The sequence below is a fragment of the Mchenga conophoros genome, linkage group LG14 (assembly GCF_057382185.1).
Source record: "Mchenga conophoros isolate Kocher_MC1m ecotype Shallow Benthic linkage group LG14, M_conophoros_male_GT1.1, whole genome shotgun sequence".
NCBI lineage: Eukaryota > Metazoa > Chordata > Actinopteri > Cichliformes > Cichlidae > Mchenga > Mchenga conophoros.
The window spans coordinates 27,531,507-27,556,040 of NC_140539.1; the positions used below are offsets into that span (position 1 = coordinate 27,531,507).

At 40.6% G+C, this 24,534-nt stretch overlaps 1 protein-coding gene across 2 annotated transcripts in view; it reads right to left on the reverse strand.

Annotated features, from left to right (window-relative positions):
- LOC146559959 (roundabout homolog 2) overlaps positions 1 to 24,534 on the reverse strand; it is a 73,159-nt gene that overhangs the window by 33,795 nt on the left and 14,830 nt on the right. Inside the window, exons 3-5 of one of the 2 annotated variants that reach the window (XM_085243705.1) lie at positions 5,287 to 5,444; positions 3,145 to 3,265; positions 2,927 to 3,068 (exon numbers count right to left, since the gene is read on the reverse strand). In XM_085243705.1, the coding sequence (XP_085099831.1) occupies positions 2,927 to 3,068; positions 3,145 to 3,265; positions 5,287 to 5,444 (421 nt within the window). The remainder of the gene's footprint in view (positions 1 to 2,926; positions 3,069 to 3,144; positions 3,266 to 5,286; positions 5,445 to 24,534) is intronic. The other variant, XM_085243706.1, reaches the window with a different exon arrangement.

Below are 24,534 nucleotides of genomic sequence, written 5' to 3' on the forward strand. Positions count from 1 at the left end.
AGGCGTACAATTACTGAAACACAAAGAGTAAAATCTGCTTAAATTCCATTTATTTCATGGATCAGTGAGCAACCAAAGGAAGACATGAAATGGAAAAAGATGAAAGACAGAAAGGCTCTTTGCAAACATGAAACAACAATCTTCATCATCCTGTTGCCAAGTGGACAAATAAACTCTTACACCGCAGTCACCGTGACTTTGCTTTTTGTGCAGGTTTTGCCAAAATTGTTCAGGACATACATTTAAGCATTTGGTCTCCCATTAATGGATAATACAGTATATGGACACGTTTAATGAGACGTATATGAGTAGCATTTTAAAATGTCTCTATAAAGACTCTTACACCAGGCTTATGCAGGGATCACCAAGTTTAAAGTAAGACTTCCCAATTCACAGAAAAATCACAGACCTGTCATACTTAATATGAATATTTATTCATTTATGAAATATTACCGACTATCACATTTTGCTACAATCCCCAGTGTGTGCAGGTCATGTTCAATATAAGAATATAATAATTAATAAATCAAGGGCCATATGTTTGACACAGTTTTGTGAAACTGTTGGAAAATAGTCAAAGCCAGTTAGCTTTCCCCCATTTCCAGTAACACATCCCTTTAGTGGCTGCTATCACAAGCTTCAAATTAAGCTGTAATCTGTAAAAGACTCTAACAGCAGCAGCCATTGTGGAGCAGGACTGCATTAACTCACTAAATTGAAAATAAGTAAGTAAAATTATATCTACATAAAATGTGAAAATTCTTTATGTGAAGTTCATATCTCTGCTGTTTAAGTCATTAAGCTGTTAAGTTTCAAAATAATAGAATTATTTATCAGTTTTGGCTAAAAATGATTATTATAGCGCCATTACCATAAGAAAGCATGAAACTTCTCTCCATTAAATTCTTGCAGTCTTTTCATTTTTTATGAAGTTTTGAAACAAGATGTGACTAAAGTACAGACTTTCATCACTAATTCAAGGTGTTTAACACAAACTGATCAAGAATTAAAACTGGTTTTTACACAAAATCCACTTTTTTCAGAGGCTCAGAATTAATGTGACAAACTAAAGTCTAGATTTCATGGTCACCGCCAAACGCTGTGTTTCCTCCCTTAAGATGCTCTGCCAGGCCTTTCCTGCAGCCGCCTACACTCGCTGCTTGTTTGTGGGTCTTTCTGCCTTTGTTTCTGTCTTCAGTAACTGAAAAGCACGCTGTGTTGGATTGGGATCAAATGGCTGACTTAGCCATTGAACATTATCCCATTTCTTTGGCTTGAGAACCTCTTGGGCTGTTTTTGCAGTATGCTTTAGACTAGTATTCATTTGTACTGTGAAGTGCGGCCCAACCAGTTTTGCAGCATTTGGCTGAATCTGAGCAGAAAGTATATCTCTGTACACGTAAGAATTCATCCTGCTACTTCTAGCAGCGCTCACATCATCAGTAAACATTAGTGATGTTTCCACTGGCAGGTATACGGGCCTATGCCTTAACACTGCCTCCAACCATGTTTGACAGATGATGTGGTACGCTGGATCAGACCGCCAAAGTACGCTTCTTCATACTTTTCTCGTCCGGTCATTCTGATACATCTCGGCTTCATCTGTCCAAATAATTTTTTCAGAGTCTAATCTGGCCTTGCTGCTCTTCCTGTTGAGTGTAACCAGTGGTTTATTGTTCTCTGTATTTCCATTCACAAAGGCATCTCATTGCAAACTTGACATGGACAGTCTACCTTTTGATTTAGTTGGATTTTCAGGGAAGTAATTTTTCAGTTCCATCTGTGGTCTTTCAGTCCATTTAGTATTTCTAAGGTGGCCAGTTTTTTTTAAAGAATGTAGCAGAATGTTGATCTGGCCACTGCTAAAGTTTTTGCTGTCTCTCTTATTCTGATTTATTTTGTTTTTTTAAACTTTGCCTTCCTTCACTTGGATACACATCTCTTTGGCTCTCATGTTGATAGTTCCAGTGAAAAGATACCAAATGCAATATCATTACTTGGAATCAATTCCAGGACTTTTAACTGCTTAATTTTTGATGGTATAACAACAGAGCCGGCCTCATGTGGCCATGGAAATGCTTGTCAGTAAATGATCCAGCCTCTGAAAACTGGAGAAGTTTTAATTCCTAAACACTTAATTCAGTACTTTTGTCAATCCTGTTGAATCAAAGCTGAAAACCTGCAGTTCAATCACAGCTTGATAGTTTGATTTAAAAGCCACTGTGGTGGTGTGCAGATATAGTTACAAAAATTGCAATTGTCCAAATAGTCATGTATTTAGTCTAGATAGATAGATAGATAGATAGATAGATAGATAGATAGATAGATAGATAGATAGATAGATAGATAGATAGATAGATAGATAGATAGATAGATAGATAGATAGATAGATAGATAGATAGATAGATAGATAGATAGATAGATAGATAGATAGATAGATAGACAGATTAAAAAAAGAGTGATTAAAAACAAAATTGCTAAAGAGAGATTGCTAAAGAGAGTAAAAGTAGGAATGACTTGTAAGAGAGAGGTGTTCATAAATAATATGAACACTATAAATCTGAGAAAACAGCTGCATGAAGACATAATACAAAAATCTGTTTGGGATCTTATGCCTGACTGGTGTGATCACCTGTCACAAAATGAACGGTGTTATACGGTTTTATAGAGAACGGTAGGAATGATTTCTCGATGTGTTCATTATGGCTGCGAGGTGGAATCAGTCTGAGGGAGAAGGCGCGCTGCTGCCTCAGAAGTGCGATGTGATGCGGGTGTGATATGTAACAGAAAGACATGAGTTAATAAACAGCTCCTGCACATATTTACGTTTTCTGGGGCACGTGTGTTAACACAAGAGTGCTCTCAGGCTGTGTGTGCATCAACAGTCTGTCTCTCTATTTGTCTGCGGTCATGCCCATCAGCTCACCTCCTGCGGGGAAGCTCTCCTTCTTCTCGCCGCCACCGCACAGTAGGAGCAGGATCCCCGTGGACCTCACATAGAAAGTCAACAGTCTCTTCCTCCATGACCACCTGGTTAACAGGCCTTCGCACCAACACGGGGCGCTCTGCTAGACAACAGATGCCTTTAAACATGACCACTTTATGCTCTTCGAAGGACTGACTACGTAACTGTTTGAACCTCACCATACACCACCAGCTCTGCAGGATCACTGTCCCTCTCTCCAACCATGTTACTGCCCACGCAGACGTACATGCCTGCATCGCTCTTCCTGGTGTGAGAGATCATCAGTTTGCCACCACGCATCTGAAAAACACAATGGCACGTTTAGTTATGTTTGCACTGATGCAAAGATCATTAATCGCTCATATTCAAAACACTGTATGAGTCACTGTAGGTGTACGTGTATACGTTGCTGTGATGTTTATTTTCTACCTACATTCTTATGCTTGAGGTTCTCAGCACAGATTTACTTGAAATTAAGTTCAGTTTAAAGCTCCTGCTTGAGCTACTGACGTAAACAATATCTTTCATCCGCCTGTGACTTCTCACAGTTCCAAATCTATTTTTCAACAACCAGAGATTGTGTCCAGCTGTTGTTTTTACACATGAGAGGACAGAAGAAAAGCGACAGCAGAATCAGAGACACTTTACGCTCTGCAGCGTACGAAGGTGTCCGCATTAAATGATAGTCAACAGAAACTGTTGTCAGTCTGAATTGATATCTCTCCCACCTGTACAACAGAGTTTTTCTAGACCATTTGAGGGAATATTTATCAGTCCTGAGGAAAGAAAGACAAACCAGAATCTATCCACACAGGTCTTTGCTCACAGTTGTACACGTTAAAGTTTAAATTAATTTTGTTTGGTCATTTTCCTTTTTGAACACCTCTTTAACCTTAAAATTTCAACTTATTCCTACCCCAGGTACTCAAAGTCTACCTTTGCAGTCTGTAGTGACTCTGTAATAAATCACAGATGTTTATTGCTTTTTTAATTTTTTAAGTAAAATAATGAAAGACAGATTTTAATTAAGTGTGACTCAGTCAGAAGTGAAACTGTACCTTTGTGAACTATTTTCAGAGATGGATTCATACGCATTTGGAGCACTGCAAAGTACTCACATCACTAGAGAGTATGTGGGATTAACTCAAAATAAACTTCAGGGCTCGTGTTCATTTCAAATGTAGGTCTCTATTGTATTTTTAATAGTTTTTGGCAACAATTGAGCCTCACAGCACAGACCAATAATATTTATCACACTTCATGTATAAAGGCTATGGCCATTATTAAGCACAGTTCGATGTTGGTTTTCATTGGATTTATATCCAGAATTATTGATCATGGATGTTAGGAATTGGAAACTACAGCAGGTCTATAATAAACGAATCAGTAAGAAAGTAACAAGGATCCGATCACTGTGCCTCTGGCTGCCACCTGATCCACAAAGCACCAAACTCCTATGACTCCTCCTTCAGCTGGTGGCCCACAGGACAGCCCACAGGTACGTCTTTCTTTCTCGTGGGTATACCAATCCCTCCTCCCCAATATTTAGGAGCTCTGTCATTTGGGAGAGGCTCAGGGTAGAGCCGCTACTCCTCCAAAAAGAGCCAGTTAAAGTGGTTTAGGCATCTGATTAGATGAGGTGGTTGAAGCGTGTCCTAAAGGGAGGAGACCCCGAGACAGGCTCAGGACATGCAGGAAAGATTGGATCTATTAGCTTTGAAGGCCACCTGAAATCCACCGCCTGGGGCACATGTTCAATCATCATAATTTTGAGATGTCCGCGCAGCCCCTCGTGATCACTGTCTGATGACAAAATCCAAAAAACAGACATCCATCTTCCTCTACCTCTTCTGCCAGGGAGGTTGGTATGATGTTTTTGGTTGTTTGTTTAGCAGGACAACTGAAAACATTCTGGAGTGAGATTTTTACCAGAGGTGAGACTGCATCCAACTTAAAACTGGTTAACCGTTTGAGGTCTGAGTCATCATTGGTGATGGGCAGAACTCTAACCCTAGGCACACAAGCTTAAAATTTTGTTTTCTTTAGTCACTCCCCAAAGTCTTTGCAATCAGAGAACAAAGAAAATCATCATTCTTACTTACACAGATCAAAAAATATTTACAAAAGAAAGTAAATTTTGGCTTTCTCCCAAATATATGGTTAGGTTTAGGTTACCAGCTATGACTACTTTGACCTCTGAGGTCTTGATTTTTGAGATGATCCAGAGATGTAAAGATTAATGCAGTGGAGTTTATCGGGTTTACAAATCGCTGTTTTTTTCGCAAAAAATGAACGTTTTTTCTAATGATTGTTGAACTTACAGTGACGCGCTCATCTTTGGTGCTGACTCGGACGTTGTTGCGTTTCCAGGACACGGTGGGCTCGGGGTGACCTCGTGGAGGTACACACTCCAACACAGCAGGCTCACCGGCAGCTACCACCACGTCACTCGGGGCCTGCCGGAAATCATCTCTCAGGACTAAAAAGAAAACACAAAGAAATCTAATTAGCTTCAGAAGGCCCTGTATGAGTAATGTATTTAAAACAAAGACTGGAAATCAGACTCACAGATCAGCAAACAGGCACACAGCCATATAACCAGTATCAACAAATGAAGCACCAATTTGTCTTGGAAGTAATTAAGGCTGCTTTCTCCCAGGTGAACCATCTTTCTGCTGAGAGTTTTCTGAACACGTTTTTTTTTTTTATAGAGAAAGTCAATTATTGTGTCTGCATGTGCCTGACTGCTTACATCCCCAGCATTGTCCTTGTTAGTCTGTGCTTGGTTTTAAAGCCTGCATCCTACTCTGATGTCTCTCCTGTCAGAACAGATGAATAATGCACATCTCTCATTCCAACATGGAGTAAACAAATAACAGCACATTCATAATTTAGCCCGTGTGCAGGGGAGAGAAAGAAGAAATAGTGCCTCTGAATCAACGAGAGGATTGTGTCTCTGATTCAAGAGCTATCTTACAAATCTTCAGCACATCTCTGAGTCAAGAGAAATCAGCACCGACCGAGCAAAGCCTTTCCGCTCGTGTCATTTCTAAAGTTTGAGCTCCCGCCACCCTGTGGATGACGACAGAACTTTGACACGGCGACCTCTGATATCTTCTAATCTTGTGCTGTGATTGACAGATGAAAGCCTCAGTGAGAGCTGCGAACTGAACACTCTCAAGAGACCGGCTGTACAATTGAACTGAATTGACAGGCTCGCATTTTCAATAGACACACTCCTACAGGATCCTTTCTGAACCAAAGTGTATTATTCCAGTATAATCAATCGGTCTGCTTTTACACGGTAATGAATATTTCATCGATCTTTCTGAGATGCAAAGATAAAAGATCTTGGGCTTTTCTGCCAATCTTCACTCAATGACTGCCTTTGTAACAGACCAAACACAAATCATTTAACACCTCTCTGCTGGCCAAGCGAGACATTTGGAAAGGGTTTTTTTTTAAGTCTTTACAAGGCAAAACAAGTGTAAAAAAAAAGAAATGTGAGTTCACTTGCTCCAATCAAGTGCTAAGAACTGAAGTTCTCTGAATGTCTGCTGTGGCTGACTCATCAATGATAAGAGCCTTCTTCTGAATATCGGGCTATTTCTGGCTCTGCCCTGCACTTAGGGTTAGGGTTATTGATTTTGGCAAGTTTAGCCAACACTCCAGCAATGAAAGCCCAAATTTACCTTAGAGTAGGGGTGGCCAATTTTCCCAAATCATTTTCTCAAGGGGCCACATGAGAAACTGGCACTGCTGTGGAGGGCTGCACTAATAAGCTGAATTCAATGCTGCTCAATATTATTTGGTTCTATTTATAAACTGCTAGTCGATGTTACAATTAGGCCCCTTGGGAAAATTAATTACTCACCTCTGCCTTTGAGTCACAATTGATAAAAACTTGCTTATAGCTTTTTCAAAATAAGTGTCAACATCAGTGTTGGGCAAGTTACTTTGAAAAGGTAATTATAGTTACTAGTTACGTCTTCAAAAAATAACTGAGTTAGTAACTGAGTTACAATATTCTAAAAGTAATTAATTACTTGAAAAATAACTATTGCGTTACTTTAAAAAAAAAAAACGTTTAACCCTCTGGGGTCCAGGGTATACTTGGCCATTTTTCACTACTTTTGATTTTCCCTCCACATTTTACCTTTTTTTTTTTTTTTTTTTTGGCCTGTCCCGTTTGGCTCTTTTGCCATCAGAATTGTTGTCTAAAGGCAAAGAAAGATGCCCAACGGATTTACTTTACCAAACTGACCATCCCAGCCTTGCCATAATGGTCCATTTGATTCACCTTTTATTGTTTATTTTATTTTCACTTACTGAATACGGGACAGACTTGACTGGGGGAAAGAAGGGGAGAAAGAAAGAGGGAAAGAGAAACAGCTGAGAAGAGGGACGGGGGAGAAGGGCAAAAGACAAAAACCAACAGAACGGGCAGAGAAAAAAAAATGCATATATCAATCACCTGGATCACCTGCTGAGAAAGAAAAAAGAAAGCAAGCAGAAGAGAACAAGAGTAATAGAATAAACAACATCACAATGATATATGGGAATATGACAGTAAATACTAAATGTTAAACATTATTGTGCAGCACATAAGATCAACAGAACACAGTGTGCTTTGAGGTAGGAGCCAAAAAGGGTGTAGTTTGTGGGTGTGATCACCCGTGTGTACACCTGTGAGCATGGACGCGCTTGTTTTTTGTTTTTTTAAAAGGTTCCTTCATGTAATAATCTGCTAGAGGGTGTGGGGGGGCCACAGCCCCGTCCTCCAGGGCTTGAAGCAGGTGTGGAGGAGATCAAAACTCCAGACATCCAGAGGCCCCCAGAACACAAGAGACCAAGGAAGACCAACAGAGGGGCAGCTGCGCCACTGTCCCGGAAAGAGCTGAGGAGAGTCCCAGATGAGGGCTCACTCAGCAGCCGCGGAGCAGAAGCCAGGGGGAGTTGCAGTGACGCGCCCGTGAGCTCCGCCGGCAGCCAGCTGCGCCTGAGTGACCGAGCCCCAGGCCGAGAGGCCGGGGGCACCCCACCTCCGAAGTGGCCCGAGCGAGCCCCAGGCTCCAGGCCCCGATAAGCGGCCGCCAAGGAGTGAGCCGGTGTGTACCTGGACGCCCATCCCCGGACACAAAGAACCACCAACGCACCGATGTCTGAGGGGGTCCGCCACTGGCAGGGGAAGTGGTGGTAGGGGGAGATAGGCCTCCAAACCTTGGAGGGCCTGAGATGTCCCCAGAGAGGTGGCGCCTGACACCCAACCTGACATATAGACACAGACATACAGGCACACACAGATACAAACATCCATTCCCACCCTCATGCTCTCATATGCACTTACTCCACACTCAACCAACGTGGAGACAGACATAAAGAGACGTTGTACACACGATCACACTCCCCAAGCGTACTCTACAAACCGGGTCTAGGTGCCCCCGCCCCTGGAGGGGGGAACTGCACCCAGACCCAGGTGGTGTTTCCCTTTTCCCTGCGGTGGGGGGAGGCAGACCTCCACATTTTACCTTTAAAAACTATTTACTTTGCCCTGTTTGGTATCATTCTTTTCAGCACAACCTCACGTGTCTGAATTTACAGTTTTCATTTTGACACACTGTACTAACACAACTGATCTAAAATCAGACAAAAAACATAAAATCCAAGTAGAAAAGGTTATATTTTTACTGTAACAACCACAAACATGTTTAATGAATCATATTTTAAATACAAACTTTAAATACAAATATAAATTGTCAATTTTAAAATCATATGCATGTTTTGCAAACAAAGTTTAAATACAAACTTTAAATACAAATATAAATTGTCAATTTTAAAATCATATGCATGTTTTGCAAACAAAGTTATTTGCATCCATTAACTTTTTACCCTTTTTTAAAATAACCATTTCAAACTATTTACAGAACAATCAGCTGTTCTGCATTCAATAAGATGCCACACAAATTATTTGTGCCACTCCAAAAAAATAATTTCTGTCCACTGTAAAGGAGAACATCACAGCCTGCAGGTCTGACAGCAGCAAAGTGTATCACTCCTCCTGTTTCTACCTGGAGACAGCAGTTGCCTCATTGTTCTGACACACAACACAAAACTATCTACAACACTACACACTAACTACACAAGACAACACATTAACTACACGCTCCAAACACGCTAAACGTCACAAATCTCTCACATCTCAAAACACAATTTAAAAACTGGTATATATCACCTTGTTGCTTTGTCTTTAAGTGGTCATGTGACTGGCCGACTACTTTATTCTTCCTCAGTCAAACAGCAGCGCTCATGCGATTGTTTTGCCCCCTTAGCTCCAGGTGTTGTGCTAGACAGTGATCGTGATTACCGTCCGCGGGAGCGCGCGCAGCAGCTTAAAGCTGTAGCGCCCAGATTACTTACAGCTACTTCCGTGCAACTGATATAAGATGCGGTTGAAAAACAGTAACGGACAGCATTTTCTTGTTACTAACTGTAACGATAGGCATAGTAATTAGTTAGATTACTCGTTACTGAAAAAAAGTAACGGCGTTACTGGTCAACCATCACTGGTCAACACACAGTTAAAGTTGAGTGTCGAGCACTGGTAGCATCATTGGTTATATTCATTAGGTTTAAAGTCTCCATTCATTAGGTGGTTGACATCCACGAGTAAACCACTGGTGGTTGTCAGGGGGGTCACACATCCTTAACTCTGATGCAATGGTAGAGGAAACACTAAGTAATAAGTTTGCCTGCTGCAAGTCAAGAGAACATAATATCCCAGTGGCCATCACTTGCATATCAGAGCTAATCTCTTGCTTTTTTAGAGGTTATTTCAAAAACCTTTGGTCATTTGTAAGTATTTGCAATCCCACTATTAGAATACTAAAACCCTCTTATCTCGGTTGAAAAATATTTTGCCTCTTGGATTGTTAAATTAATACTTTTCAAGGTGTTTTTTTTTTTTTCATTTGTTCAGAATTATAGCATAACACTTTTGCAATCTTTTTCTACTCCTGTTATTTTTTGCATGAGTGGCTCCATAGTAGTAGTAGTTCACACATTCACTTAACAAGCAAAAAGTCATTCAAGAATTCAAGAAGAAAAGACACAAATCCCTTTGGGGTTGTGTCATGAAGGGCAGCTAGTGTAAAGATCTGCCAAAACAAACTTGCAGAGCTAAAAGTTGCTTTTCTCTGTGTTTTTATAGATTGCTTCTGGTTTATTAACTTGCAGAATAAATATGTTTCAGTCTGGACCTAAAATAAGCATACCTTGCTATTCAACAGCTTATTAATGAAATATCATTATGTGTGTTTTTAAAAAAGAAATTATATTAAAATATTAATTTCTTTAATCTGAAATGACTTGCAGCTTTTTTCACTTGTGTGAAAATTAAGATTGGCAGAACTTTAAATTTCCAATAAAACTGGTTTTCACTGTAAACTGTTGAGCTGCAGAAAGTGGTATATGGAAGCTAGTGGCGTCTTTAGTCACTGAGAATTGTGACATTTCTGTAAGCCACCTTAAATCGACTTGCACTTAGTTTATTCTCAGCCAATTACTCTGAGTACCTGACTAAATCTATGCAACATTAATTATCCACCAGCATGCCTGACAGGTCCGTGTTGACATGGTAGCCCTGGCCTTTTAATACAGCATCAATATTCAGATCCACTGGGCTTGAATAAAATCTCATTTGAAATCACTTTATCGCAGCTGTTTAAAGACGGAAAATCATTTCTCACTCTTGTTCAACAGGCACGATTGTCTTGGGGTAATCAGCAATAAATATTCAATACTTAGTCAAGTGCCAGACAGTCAATTCATTTACCTTCTCTGCCCATCTCTCTTTAACTCAGGCTGTATTGTAACTAAATTGCATTGAAAACAAAGAGGAAGTTTACCCTCTTTACCGACTGAAATCATTTTTTTCCCCCAATTTCTTTTTGTTTCATGCTACGAGATTTGAAGTGAGAAGTCTTTTGGAAATTAAGACTTCTGACCCCTTTGACATCATCAAATTTCTCATTTACCATCAGTGATATACTAATTATTATTCACAGTCAATCAATGCGGTACAGAAGCTCTTTATGTATCCACGGACCAAAGATCTGCTACAAAGAAAAATACCCTCCACAAAATTCCCAACACAACATTTGGGAACTTCAGCAAAACCAAACACAAAGAAAGAAACACAATATTATATATAGACCAAAACTATCATATGTGTAGATACAATATATACATGGTGTTTAATATGAGGTATGTACAAGAAGAAGAAAGTGTGTACATTATTGTACTTTTATTGAGCCCCGTGGGGAAATTGCTCTCTGTATTTAACCCATTCACTCAGTGAAGCAGTGGGCAGCCATTGGGCGCCCGGGGAGCAGTGTGTAGGGACGGTACCTTGCTCAGGGGTACCTCAGGGTAGCTGTTAAGGGGAATCGAACCCCCGACCTTCCGATCATGGGGCAACCACTCTACCTACTGAGCTATCCCTGCCCTACAAGTTGGCTCTGTTGTCGCTCTTCATTCCTGGATGAGTGCAGCTTACGGCTGTGGATCATTGGTTGTGTCTGCCTCTTATTAGTGCACCAACCCAGCATCTTGGATAGGAAGCATATAGGGACTAGCTTTGCTCTTGATCCAGAAAGGTCTGCAGCACTCTGCCAGTGTGGCCTGGGCACAATATCCTGCTGCAGGGCATGGTCTGTGGCAGGTCGCGATCTAGTCATGATCATTATGTTTTTTAATTGTGCTGTTTGAATTTTGTTTTCGTGTTCCTCAACATGAATTTCCCAATTATTTTGTGTCCCCTGAACATCAGTATAGTTTCATATGTACTCATTAAAAGGCAAAAAAAAGAGTCCACATTTAGTGGTTGGATGTTTGGTGGAGGAGTAAGCTCTGTTGGCTTTCATGCCTGTTACATAAGTTCAAGTCATACTTTTTTTTTAACAAATGTGCAGTTCGGTTAAGTTTAGCTGTTAAACGATTTGGTTAGATTTAGAAAAATACAATACGTTTTCACTTCGTTTAAAACTTTTTTTTCCCTTGCTGCCATGCAATCATCTCTCGGCTGCTTCTGGAAACCTGCTTCTGACACAAAACATGTTTCCTATTGAAATGCATTACTTATAAATTTGTGTTCAATTACATAAAAAGTTATTATTCATGTCCATGAAGCTGAAAAAAGGCACAACTTCAGGTTGGAGCACCTCACCTTGGTACCTCTGGTATTGCTAAGAGCAATCAGATCAAAGATGGTATTCTTTTTTCCCACTCCTATGTGGTATTGACAATGGTATCAAGTATTTTCTTTGGTATCAGCAACGACTTTGAAATACTGGCATCATGACAACCTTTGGTCTGAGTCTACTGCTTAAAAATGCAGTAAACTGAACAAATTCTGAGGCGTACGAGTGAGCTCATTTGTGTTCAATAAACAAATTACCAATCCCACCACTGACTAAAAGCAAGCAGCGTGAATTGAAAACTACTCACAGAATATGTCTGGGTTTTCTAAGATATTAAAATGGATGGAGTACAACCAAAAACGATATTTCTTACAACAGTCTGTTCATCAAATAACCCTGAAGCTGCTCACTTGGCTGCATATTTGAAATGCTTTGCAGAGCTGAAGGGCTAATTGAAAGTGCTGCATTATTTTTAGACTTCAGTCTGCAAGGCCTGGTGAGATAGGAGCACTGAGGCCTTTGTTTCACTGCCACAGTGACTGAAGTGAAAAAGTTATGGGCAAGGAGCTAATCCCTGAACTGTACATATGCACACACACACACACACACACACACACACAGACATGAGTTCGCACAGAAAGCCCATGCACGTACACACCTTTAGCATTTAAGTCCTAGAGTCCCCAGGCACAGTCTCACAGAAAGTGGGACATTTGAGGGTCGAAACGAACGCCAGAGAGCAGAATTTCTGCCACCATTACCCCCAAACACTACAACACAAGCTCCGAAATGTTCTTTGAAGTTCAAGTTAATGTGATCCTTCCTTGCTCTGACTTTAAAGGCTGCCATGCCAAACAGTTTCCCATGGATGTTTGTATGCAATGACGGTCCCACCACAAAATCGACAAACTTCTTCAGAAACACAGATGAACCGCATCTCCTGAGGGGCTGCTGTCCCTAATATAACTTCTCAGACATAATGCGACTGGGTCTAGCAAGCAATCTTCCAAACCAGGCCCCACACTCTCTCCTCTATCCATTCACACTGGGCTCAGACAAGCAGTGTGGTTACTGCAGGGCAGTTAAGAGTTGACCCTGCCTCTGCTCAGACAAATCCTCATATTCCCCAAGGCACTTTCTGTCAGCTTAGACAATACAAAAGCAGACCTAAATGACTTTTGGTGGTATATTCTTTTATGTGCTGAGTATTCCAGGAGCGCCCGTTCATTTCAACTACTTTAATATTTCAGGGATATACAGATTAAGAGACTTAATCTCCCCGAAAATATTCATCACTTGATTTTTAAGTGATATTATAGACTTGAGCAGATGAGAGCTAAACACTGCAGAAAGGCCATCTGTTAATGTTTTTTTGGAAACATGAACAATAGCGATTAATCATATGAAAATGCCTTTGTATTGCATATTGTATATGGATGACTAGCAGTCCATGGATTCTTTATACGCAGCGGCTGAAAAAAAGCAACACATGACGCGTGAGTGTGACAGACAGGAGAGTGGGGGGGGGGGGAATCTGCAGAGGTTTTGTGCAAAACATGAGGTGACAGCGAGTGTGGGAAGGAGACACAGTAGACAGCATTGGCCTTGACAGATGTGTGAACGCACAACTAGCTCTGTGTTTTCATGGCTGACAGGTAGGAGGGTGGACAGAAGGGTAAAAGGTCAGCAGCAAGCGCACATTTCGGAGAGTTGCAGACGACCCGCTGCTTGACTTCGATTGTTCTTTTATTCCGGAGAGCAGAAAAGCCGTTAGGGAGGTGGTCTAATCCCATTGCTGTGATACTGCCCTGTCATAGCTAATGGAGACTTTGCCTACAGCGAAGAGAGATTGCTTTAATCCACCCATTGTCTGATGGTGTTGATGGGTGATGAGAAGGCACTCCAGGGCAAACAGCCATTATGACAAAGACTTGGTCATGAATCCTTCCATTTTCCAAAAATGCAATGCTGTTTCAATTACAAATCGGCACTGAGTGAAGACATTTTTGCAATATTAGTAATCCCTGACAGGATTCATATAAATCATGCCAGTGGTTCATATTTGCACAACTGCATATTAAAATTTAGCCTGACTGATTTCATGCACCAAAAAACAAATATTCTATAAACTGTATTCATCAGAGATAATACCTGCACATTCTTTATGCTGAAAGGAAAACAGAAAGCAGGAGAAGCCAAGAAGCAAGATGTAAGCAGAACTTTGATTCCTTCATAATCCCTCATCAGGAGTAAGAGGAACATCTGGCTCTAAAGCCTTTTAAGCAAGTTTTATTTTTTTATTTGTCCTACTTTATTCTAATCCTGGCACACCATGTGACTTTCTCCTTGCCGAGACAGCCAGACATTCACATTCATGATTTCTAAATAGGCACAACTACTACTCCCCCCCCCCCCCCCTTGTTTTTCTTTCTTTCTTTTTTAAGCAAAAAAAGCTGCTTTGGAAGAATAAGGGAATGGATTTCAGTCCACTCCTACCGTCTCATTATTCTGGTTTTTCAACAGGCAGGCAAGGCAGCCGGTTACTGGCAGCACTACGGTGAAAAGAGACGGAAAAAAGGCAGAATTATGACTGCTGTTGGCATTTCGCAGCTGTGCACGTTCCTTACTACAAGGTACTCTGGAAGAGAGCAACAGCAGCTACACAAAAACCATAACTTCTGGACCACAGGTGCAAAAAATGCATAGTATAATATAAAAATAATTACTTAAACAGCAAATTTGCATCAAATAGGAATAGTCCTGAAGACAGAACTCTAAATTTTTAGATAATTTTAATGAATTATGGATAGATCTCATGGTTCAGTGAAGCCAGCAGTCATTTCTGCTACACTTTACATATTCATCTCTTTTGTGTGAATCAAGGCCACAACTTCTTCTTTTTTTTCCTTTTTTTTTTTGCCTATCCCATTTGGTTCTTTAGCCGTCAGAATTGTTGTCTGAAGACCAACAAGGATACCCAATGGATTTACTTTGCCAAATGGATCATCACGGCCTTGCCGTATTGGTCCATTTGATCAACCTTTGTTGTTATTGTTTATTTTATTTTATTTTCAGTTGTTACAGACGGGACAGACATGACTGAGGGATAGGAAAGGGAGATTGAAAGATGAAGGAAAAGAAAAACAGAAGGGAAGAGGGACAGTGAGAAAGGGCACTTAAAAAGGGAAAGAGAAAAAAAAATCTCCTGGATCACCTGTTGAGAGAAAAAGAAGAGAAAACAAGCAAAAAAACCAAAAAACAGAGAAACATACTAAACACAACACCATCACGTTAATCTAGCTAAGTGTAAATAGCAGTAAATACTAAATATTGAATGTTGTTGTGTAGCAAGCAGGACCGACAGCACATAATGTGCTTGGAAATAGCAGCCAATAAAGGTGTAGTTTATGTCTATGAACAGTGAACACCCGTGTGCACACCTGTGTGGATCAGAGCGCTTGTATTCAAAAGGTTTCCCCATGTAATGGTCTGCTAGAGGATGTAGGGAGCTATAGCCCTGTCCCCCAGGGCATGAAGCACACTGTTCCAAAAAAATAGTACCGTAATGTCAAAGTATCTTACTGTATATTTTACAGTTTTGTACTGTCTTTCTAGAATATCATTAAATTTACATAAGTAGACTGTGATTTTACATGTCAAAGGTAAAATAACATAACATCAACATAACATAACATAACATTTTGTAAATATATTTTTTGTACATATGCATATTTAGATTGTTAAAATACATTCAGAAATGTATCATGATTTCACAAATATTTGTCCGTTATTTGAAAGATCGAACTGTTGAATTCAAATGTAATGCTATGGAAAAGTATATAACATGATTCCTATAAGCTTGTGTTACATCACATAAGTATTATTATCATTGCTATTTAGGGCGATTGTGGCTCAAGAGTTGGCAGTTCGAGCCCCGGCTCGGACACTCTCGGTATTGTGTCCGTGGTCAAGACTCTTCACCTACTGGTGATGGCCAGAAGGGCTGATGGTGCAATATGGCAGAAAAGGCAGAATCCCATGTAAAATTAGCGCAACAAACTCTATTTTCATTACTGAAAATAACCATATTTTCATGGGAAAGTTATTTTCTGTTATTTTACGGTAGTATTTTGGCGCCCCAGCTGCTGGAATATTACCGTTTTTTTAACAGTGCAGGCATGGAGGAGATCCAGCCTCCAGACATCCAGAGGCCCCAGAGCGTGAGAGCCCAAGGAGGACCACCGGAGGGGCATCCATGCCACCCTCCTGGAAAGAGCCCCAGATGAGGGGTCACCCAGTAGCCATGGAGCAGAAGCCAGAGGGGGCTGCAGTGGCGTGCCCGCCAGCTCTGCCAGCAGCCAGCTGTGCCAGAGTGAACCGAGCCGCAGGCCCAGAGGCCGGAGGCCCGAGGGCCACAACTTCAAGTGTTCTACTATAGAAACCTCTTTCTTAGAGTTTCTGTGGAAACATGAGCTCTGCAAAGAAAACCTGTTACATCTTAAAATGGCTAGTAGCTAATGTGATCAGGCCTTTTTCTTCTACTGGAAAGTACTGCAACAACAACAATGGGGTAATGACCCCGAACAGTTTTCAAAAGGTGTCAAATTGAAAAGCTAAGTCTTTAATTGTATATCCAAACTTCGGTTTTAGTAGTTCTAGCAGGGAAATTATTTTAACATTTTAAGAGCACACCACTTATAGCTGATTCTCCAAATCATGTTGAAGTACATGCCTTCATTTCTGAGCCATCATTCACACGCTGCTTCTAAAATTAGAGGCTGAGTAAGGACCAGAACACACGTCAGTGATGTACTAGGCTCAAAATCCATTATAATTCACAAGTTACTGCAACTAAATGTTACCTTGACCTTGAGCAATATTTTGGTGAATACCTATTAAGTGATCACTATGTGCAAGTTTGATTAGATTCTGACCAATGCTACAGGAGCAGTAGCAATTCTTATTAACTGTGGGTGGATGGAGCCTCGACCGGATGAGCTAAATATGGAGAAAAATCTTTTTACTGATCAACTGATCAAAATAGGATCGAGATTAAAATCCATTATCCTGTTGCATTTCCAGTTTACTCATTAGCAAAACAATGTTTAAACATTAAAACATACAACACTAGCATGCTTTAACTAAGTATTAACAGCTTAGTTATAGAAAGGTTTTTTAACAAATGAAAAACTGGAACAACGACACATTTATAAGGAGATTTCAGCCTCGGTTTCAGAACTGCTGCTGTTACACAATTGTTCGATAGATATTTGCTAGCATTAGTTTCTAACTGCTAGCATAGCCTGCTAAGATAGCTTCTTAGCACAGCTCACACAGAAACGTTTGTATCTCAGTGCAAATAGATTTCACTAATGTTGTTATGTTTTCCCCTCTAGTGGACATGTTTCAGTGCACTCTGTCTCTGTCCCATCAGTTGCAACCAGCTGCAGAATACTCATTTAGTCACGTGGTCACATGTCTGCAAAATCTCAATATGAAAGTAAAGCCTACATCATTTTTCAGTTAAATTGCCATCCTGTAGCAACTACTCAGTATTTGTTGAGGAATTTATGAATTTCTATTTCAAATTTGTACTCATAGTAGGGAATGTGAATAGATTATGTGCACCTTGGCATAAGCTACTTCCAGTGGGGAAACTCCTGTAGAACGCTTCGTTTCAGGTGTGATATTCGCTCCTTGTTTACGGTCGGTTTTTCCAAAACAAATCAACCAAATGGATGAATCAAGCGGCGATTTACATTTCTCAAGATGTCTTGGGCATTTACCGAATATATCTGTAGATGATGTTTGTCGATGTGTCGATATTTTCCCCCGCCCCTCAGAACAAAAGAGAAAAAGGATTCAAATTTTATATTTCTCAGCGTTTGTATACAGTGGTCCCTCGTTTATCGCGGGTGTTATGTTCTAAAAATAACCAGCGATAGGTGAAATCCGCAAAGTAGCCAACTTTATTTTTTACAATTAGATGTTTTAAGACCGTAAAGTCCCTCACTACACACTTAATACACTTTTCTCAGACAGGCATGAACATTTTCACACTTTTCTCTCTTGTTTAAAACTCTAAAGTTCAAAACTTTGTAGAAAAATAAGTCCAGTATTATAGAATGAAACCAAAGATCAAACCCTGTTTTCAGTTCCAGAACACGGAATAGAGCAGCTGCGAGAGAATTCAACGTCAATGAATCATTAATGAATCAATGAATCAGCGATCGATGTAGCGATTCTGTACTGTACAGGAGAGACGGCACAGAGGAGATGGACAGTGGTCTGCAGCTGATCAGGACGCAGAACACAATGAGCTGTTAAAAAAAATGCTGTGTTAAGTGTGTTCTTGGCTAACTGATATCGACATAACGGGAGAAACATTTGACTGTTGTTCACCTGTAGATTGAATACTGAACATTTGCCTGTTTAAATCATAAGAACTGTCACTATACAGAGATGTGCTTCTGAATCTGGACAATATGTGTCTTCTAATTTTTGTAACGCAATTCTGCTTATGTTGAGTGATGTGTAAGGACAAGAAAGACATTGTGGACAAAACAAGACACCCCCCATAATCTTTAGTGACAATATTGTAGTTAGTTAAATGGTCTGATTGTTCAAATCTGTATTTTCTTTGATTGTGGAAAAATAATGTGTGCCCCAGTCTCCAAAAATGACATAGTTCAGGAAGCGTAGTTATTCCTCCGTTACACCACAAGAGGGAGTATCCCCTAAAATGAGCAGCTCTAGCGGGAGTAAAGAAGCCAGCCACTACCCATAAGGCAGTGCGCCTATAAGCGTTGTGTGAGACTGCAAAAGTGTGTAACGTTGTGCTATGTCCATGTATATAATTGTAGGTAAGCAGATACAAGATGGTAAATAACTTAAAATGTATCTACATATGAGTCCACGGGGTTGCAGAGAATGTGGGAAAGTTGGCCGTTAATCCCCACTATGTGTTATTAGTGTATAAGTTATTGGTAGCGATGTGAATTAGCCGTGATGCTAACGATTAGCAGCAGCTAGATCTGATTCATTAGTTTGTGCGGAAACCTCGTGGCACTTTTGTGGATTTATACCTGTACCGGGCTGTAATCACAGCAGATATAGACTGGTGGATCACACTATCTTTTGTTTATGTTTATTCCATTGTTACACTGTAAGAAATATTAGTGATTTGTAGTGATGGCCAAATGAAGCTTTCCGAAGCACTGAAGCTTGTATTGAAAAACGGTTCATTACTCGAAGCTTTTCAACACAGTCCTCTCCGGTGACATCTGGTGGTGAAAATTTTGAAGAGCAGCTTGAATCTGCAAAATAAAACGGACTGCTCAATTATCACTGCTCACTCAAGAGTGGAGTTCTCGCTGATATTGGGCCACCGTTCCGTTGCTTTGAACATGTAATTGGTTTTGTTTTCTCGATTGGGGGGGCTGAAAAAAATGTAATGCGTATTTGCGTAATACATTTTGATCAATAAACTTTCCCTATTTAAACATGCACTATGGTGGCCTTTCTTTGCTCATAACTCCTTGATGTTGGTAAATACAATAAGTGAGCAATATATATAATATACATATGATAATGCACAGCACATTATGGAGTATGCCCCTGCTATGAAGTCCTGCCTCCATCTACTTGTCGTTTAACCACTGGACAGCTTGACAGGTTCATACAAAATATTAGATTAGGCCAATTGTCCTATACATATTTTTGACCTAGGGGTGGGATTGATTGTGAACTGGAAAGGGAAAATGCTTAGGAAGCTGAGTACGGCTGCATCGTCACTGATTTGTAGAATCATTTTGATTCGATACAGGATCCGATTCAATTTGATTGGAATCTGGAAAGTTTTGCCTCAGTCAGAAATATTACAAGTCTGATCATTTAACAGTATATATCCATAATTTCGTATCTATTAAAAGAAAGCTGACACATGTGAGACTTAATTAGAGATGTAAACAGAGAGTTATGAAACCTGCAGCTGCAGAAGCCAGCGAAGAAAAAAGAGGCAAACACAGCGCGGACCTGACGACACACCAAAATCTGACTCTGACGCGTCGGGTCCGCGCTCTGTGTTCACGTTTGTATGCAGAATCCGTAAACCTGCTCCCAGTTACTGTTTTAGCTGCATGGTGTTTGACGACATGTTGTGAGGTTTAACCTGAGATGCTGGCGTTTCAGGCATAATAACGTTAATTTACAAATCGACACGGGATTTTAATGAATCGATATCACTTTATTCAATTTAGCATGGATTGTAATCAGAAAAGCGATAATCAAAACCCACCCCTAATCAAGAACTTGCAAAGTAAAAACATGATCAATGTAAGGTAGCCCTTTTGTTATTTACATTTAAAAAGAGGATTCGTGTTACTGTGCGCTGGCTGAGTCTGTTTCTTTTCTTAGAAATAGTTTCTCCTGCCCTGGAGAAAATCCACTTGCATGGAACAGAAGAGGCTGTGGAGTGCAGGAACTACACTGCAAGTTGGTAGATATGCAGGTATTCCTGGGTCCTGCAGACTATCACCTAAAAACAATAAACAAAATGATTTTCTAAACTGTGTAGCAATGTAATGTACGTATAGTGTCAAATACATTGTTGTAGTCTTCATTAGCTTTAATTCACATGGAAGTGTTCCTAAAGTCATATGCTGTAATGATATTTACATTATGAAAACATGATTTTGGACATTTCAAGTTTTTCACTTCGGCAGATAAAATGAATTGAGCAAAATCAACTCAAAATATTCCCACACGCCAGAACGTCCTCTCTTCCTCGCTGGCTCCATATCTGTCAGTGGAATGATCACCTCGTCGCTATCTGTCACCATCAACACACTCCACGAATCCCGTGGATGATTCACTTCCTTATATCTGTTTGAATCAGGTACCGAAGCAGTTACGTGCGTAATGAAGCTTCGGACGTCACTGGTCACGTGACTTTTGCCAAACGAAGCAAGCCTCGACACAGTGCTTCTGAACCAGTGTGTTGTTTTTTTCGACACACGCTCCGGAGCGTCAGCTTCAAGCGGGCCATCACTAGTGATTTGAGTTTAAAGACTACCCATAAGGCAGTGCGCCTATAAGAGTTGTGTGAGACTGCAAAAGTGTGTAACGTTGTGCTATGTCCATGTATATAATTGCAGATGCAGTAAAGGCGAACTCACAAAGCCACACTGGTTTCAATTCATTTTAATCCAAGTGTGCAACAGATGTAAACAACCAATCGATGTACACGCTTCAATCGTCAAAATTGATCATTTGATTTTTTTTATGACACAGCAGTGGTGAGTGTTCCCACCTCTGCTCTTCGTACCTTAACGCGATCTTTCAGTTTTCGTGTTTTGGACATGATTTTGGAGTCCATCTTCGCAGTAGTGATTGACCGCAAAATAAAGCTACCGGAAATGTACAACCCTACATCCAGTCTTAAAACGGGAAGTTAGCATTTTTTCGTGCACAGGGTCTATTTCTGTGCATGTAGACAACAACGGATTTGCAATTTTCATTGGATTTTCACAGTTCATGCCAACTTTAACCCATTCATTTGCAAATTGATGGCACACTGACTTGATCACAAAGTTGTTCTGAAGACAGCACCTGACTCCATGTAATTGCACACCTGGTCCCAAACTTCAAAGCCATCATTTTAAAAGTAACAATATCACAAGTTCATTGGCCACAACCACAGGCTCCAACCACAGTCTTCCCTAATTTGACTGCAGAACAGATGGGCAAAATATCAGTCCCTGAACCATTTCAAACCAACCTTCAAACTAAACTATCTAAAGAGCGTTATGCTAAGAAATAATTAAATTCAGTTATTCAATTTGTGACACTCTGGAAAGAAATGTCGCCCACATAAAATGCAAATTGGTGAGTGACAGCAAATTATTAGCTGTCTTTTTTTATTATTTTACATGTTCTTGGCAGCCTTTAGTCTTTATTTGACCGTGCACAGCAGAGACTGACAGACAAGAGAGCAGGGAAATGACATGCAGTTAGAAGCCGCTAGGCCCTGAACCAGCAATTCTGTTCCTAAGGGCTTTTTAGCCCATGTGATATGTACCCTGCCACTGGGTCGCGCCCATAGTCAGCTCTCTTAACACATCCATGGTTTCCCCTGGGAAGAAGCATTGCATGAATGAAACCAACCACAGCGGAAAAAATGTGGAAAAATAATAAAATGGAAATGTGCTTCACCCCAGTGTCAGCAAACAAATACTTCTGTGAAAGAATTTAAACGTATCAGTGTGAATGAACAGAAAGATGAAACAATGGGCACAATGTTAAGCATCTCTAATTTAGTTTTCTGTGATCAGCTAGAATTTAATTTGTAGCAGTGGTGCTCTGAAAAAATGTGGCTTACGTTCCAAAAATGTTTCCAAATATGATTCACGTGGGCTTCTACAAGTCTTCGAGCCCTACAGTTATCCATGACACCCTGCAGTTCAGAGGAATAAGAACAATTTGCCCAAGTAGTTCAAGCAAAAGTACGGCATGTGGCTAGTGCACTACAGATAAAAGTCTTAGTCATGCAGCCAAATGCATTATGCATCATTCACCGGCAATAAATGAGTAATTAATGTGGTGAAAACCAGGTTAGTGTCAGCACTCCTGCTCCCTGTTCTGAGCTGCAGCATTCACACAGATGCATCCGTATTCATTTCTGCTCAGTGGGAGGTTTAAGCTCTTCCTCCTCCCACCTGTTGTCTCTCAGACTCCTGCCACCGAGCCACAACCGACACACATTTCTGCAAGGCCACCAGCTTAAAACTGGCCTCTCATTAACACTGCAGACTCCCCCCGCCCCCGATGCCAGTGCTAATTGGGTCACTATTTACCCCACAGTCAGCACAACCTCACACAGACGGGAGGGGGAATCCAAGACCACCATCATGCTGTCCTAGCATATGCCCTGGTAGGCTGCAGGCACTGAGATTAGAGCAAAACAGGCACTTATTAATACTGTTAGTCACTCGGTGCCTGCAGGTGAATCATCCCTTCACCAGTATGACTGCACTGTAATCAGCAGCACACAAAGCTACATTTATTATCAGCAACTCAAAAGAGGCAATATGACAGCCTTATATCTCCTCCCAGCTTGGATATCTGCATTACTTGCAGACACTTATGGTTGTCAATATGCAGGATATCTGCGGAGGCTGTCCCTATTTTTGGACCCAAGCCACAGATGAGGTCAGCCAGCCGTGAGCGCTCACACACACACACTGCTGGAAAAGAAGCCTCAGTATGGAGGCAGATAAGGCCTTGCTCAAATTGCTGTTTTGTGTTTTTTAACGAGGACAATTCAACCTTGCTAATCTGTTAGGCTCCTTCCCCTAATCAACCCACTGACTAATCCATTTTCTCGTGCCAAAGAGAGCCGCAGTTCAGCCCAGGGCCGAGCCACGCCGGCGCAACGAGGAGAGGGGGAAGACAATGGCACGTGTCCTGGACGGGGGAGAAAAAATAACAGACACGGCTCCATGAGGGAGTCTTTTTTTCCACTTCAGTGCACTTCCACCAACAGATGAGGAAGCTCACACTCTGTACTGCTCAGCAGCAAGCTAATAAATAACAAAGCTTTAAAGGCATACTCTCCTGATCTTGTTTGTACACACTGACTCTGAGGTGAGGAGATGGCAATCTAACTGCCACAGAGAAGTCCAGTACAGCCGACATAAACATTTATCAGTGCAGCCCCAACAGAAAAGATGAGTAATGCCTTATCTTCTGTATCGGCTGTAAAAATCCTCATATTTCACCACTTCCGATTGCTCAAATATGAGGAGTTTGACGAAATGACATTTGAAGACGTGAACTTAGATTTAGGAAATTGTAATGGAGAATTTTCTGGCATTTCCTTCACTAAATGTTAAATCCATTAAGACAGAAAAGAGAGGGAGAGTAATTAGCAAATAATGATTATCTACATTTTTTTATTTTTTTGGCTCAGGTTTTCCTTAAGTAGTTTGTAGACTTGAACTATAGCAACATAATGATCTTATTTTATCAAAGCATAATTTATGTCAGCCTGGCATTATTTCCTAAAATTTGGCTCCATGGGTCATGCTGGGTGTATGCTTGCTTGCAATTACCAAAATGGCCAATCAGTGCTGCTAATTTCAGTCACAATTGTTTGAGAAGCTGCAGGGACCTTGCACTTTGAAAACCAACAGAAGCACAATTCAAAGCCACGTTACAGGAACCATGCCAGGCTGAAATCAGCTACAAACACCCTTTATAATAGTATTTATCAACCCAGAAATGCTTTATTAGGAGACTGACTTTAGTACGTACCAATTTCTCTAATTCTATCACATACAATTATAATGTTTGTACACATAATCATACGTATTG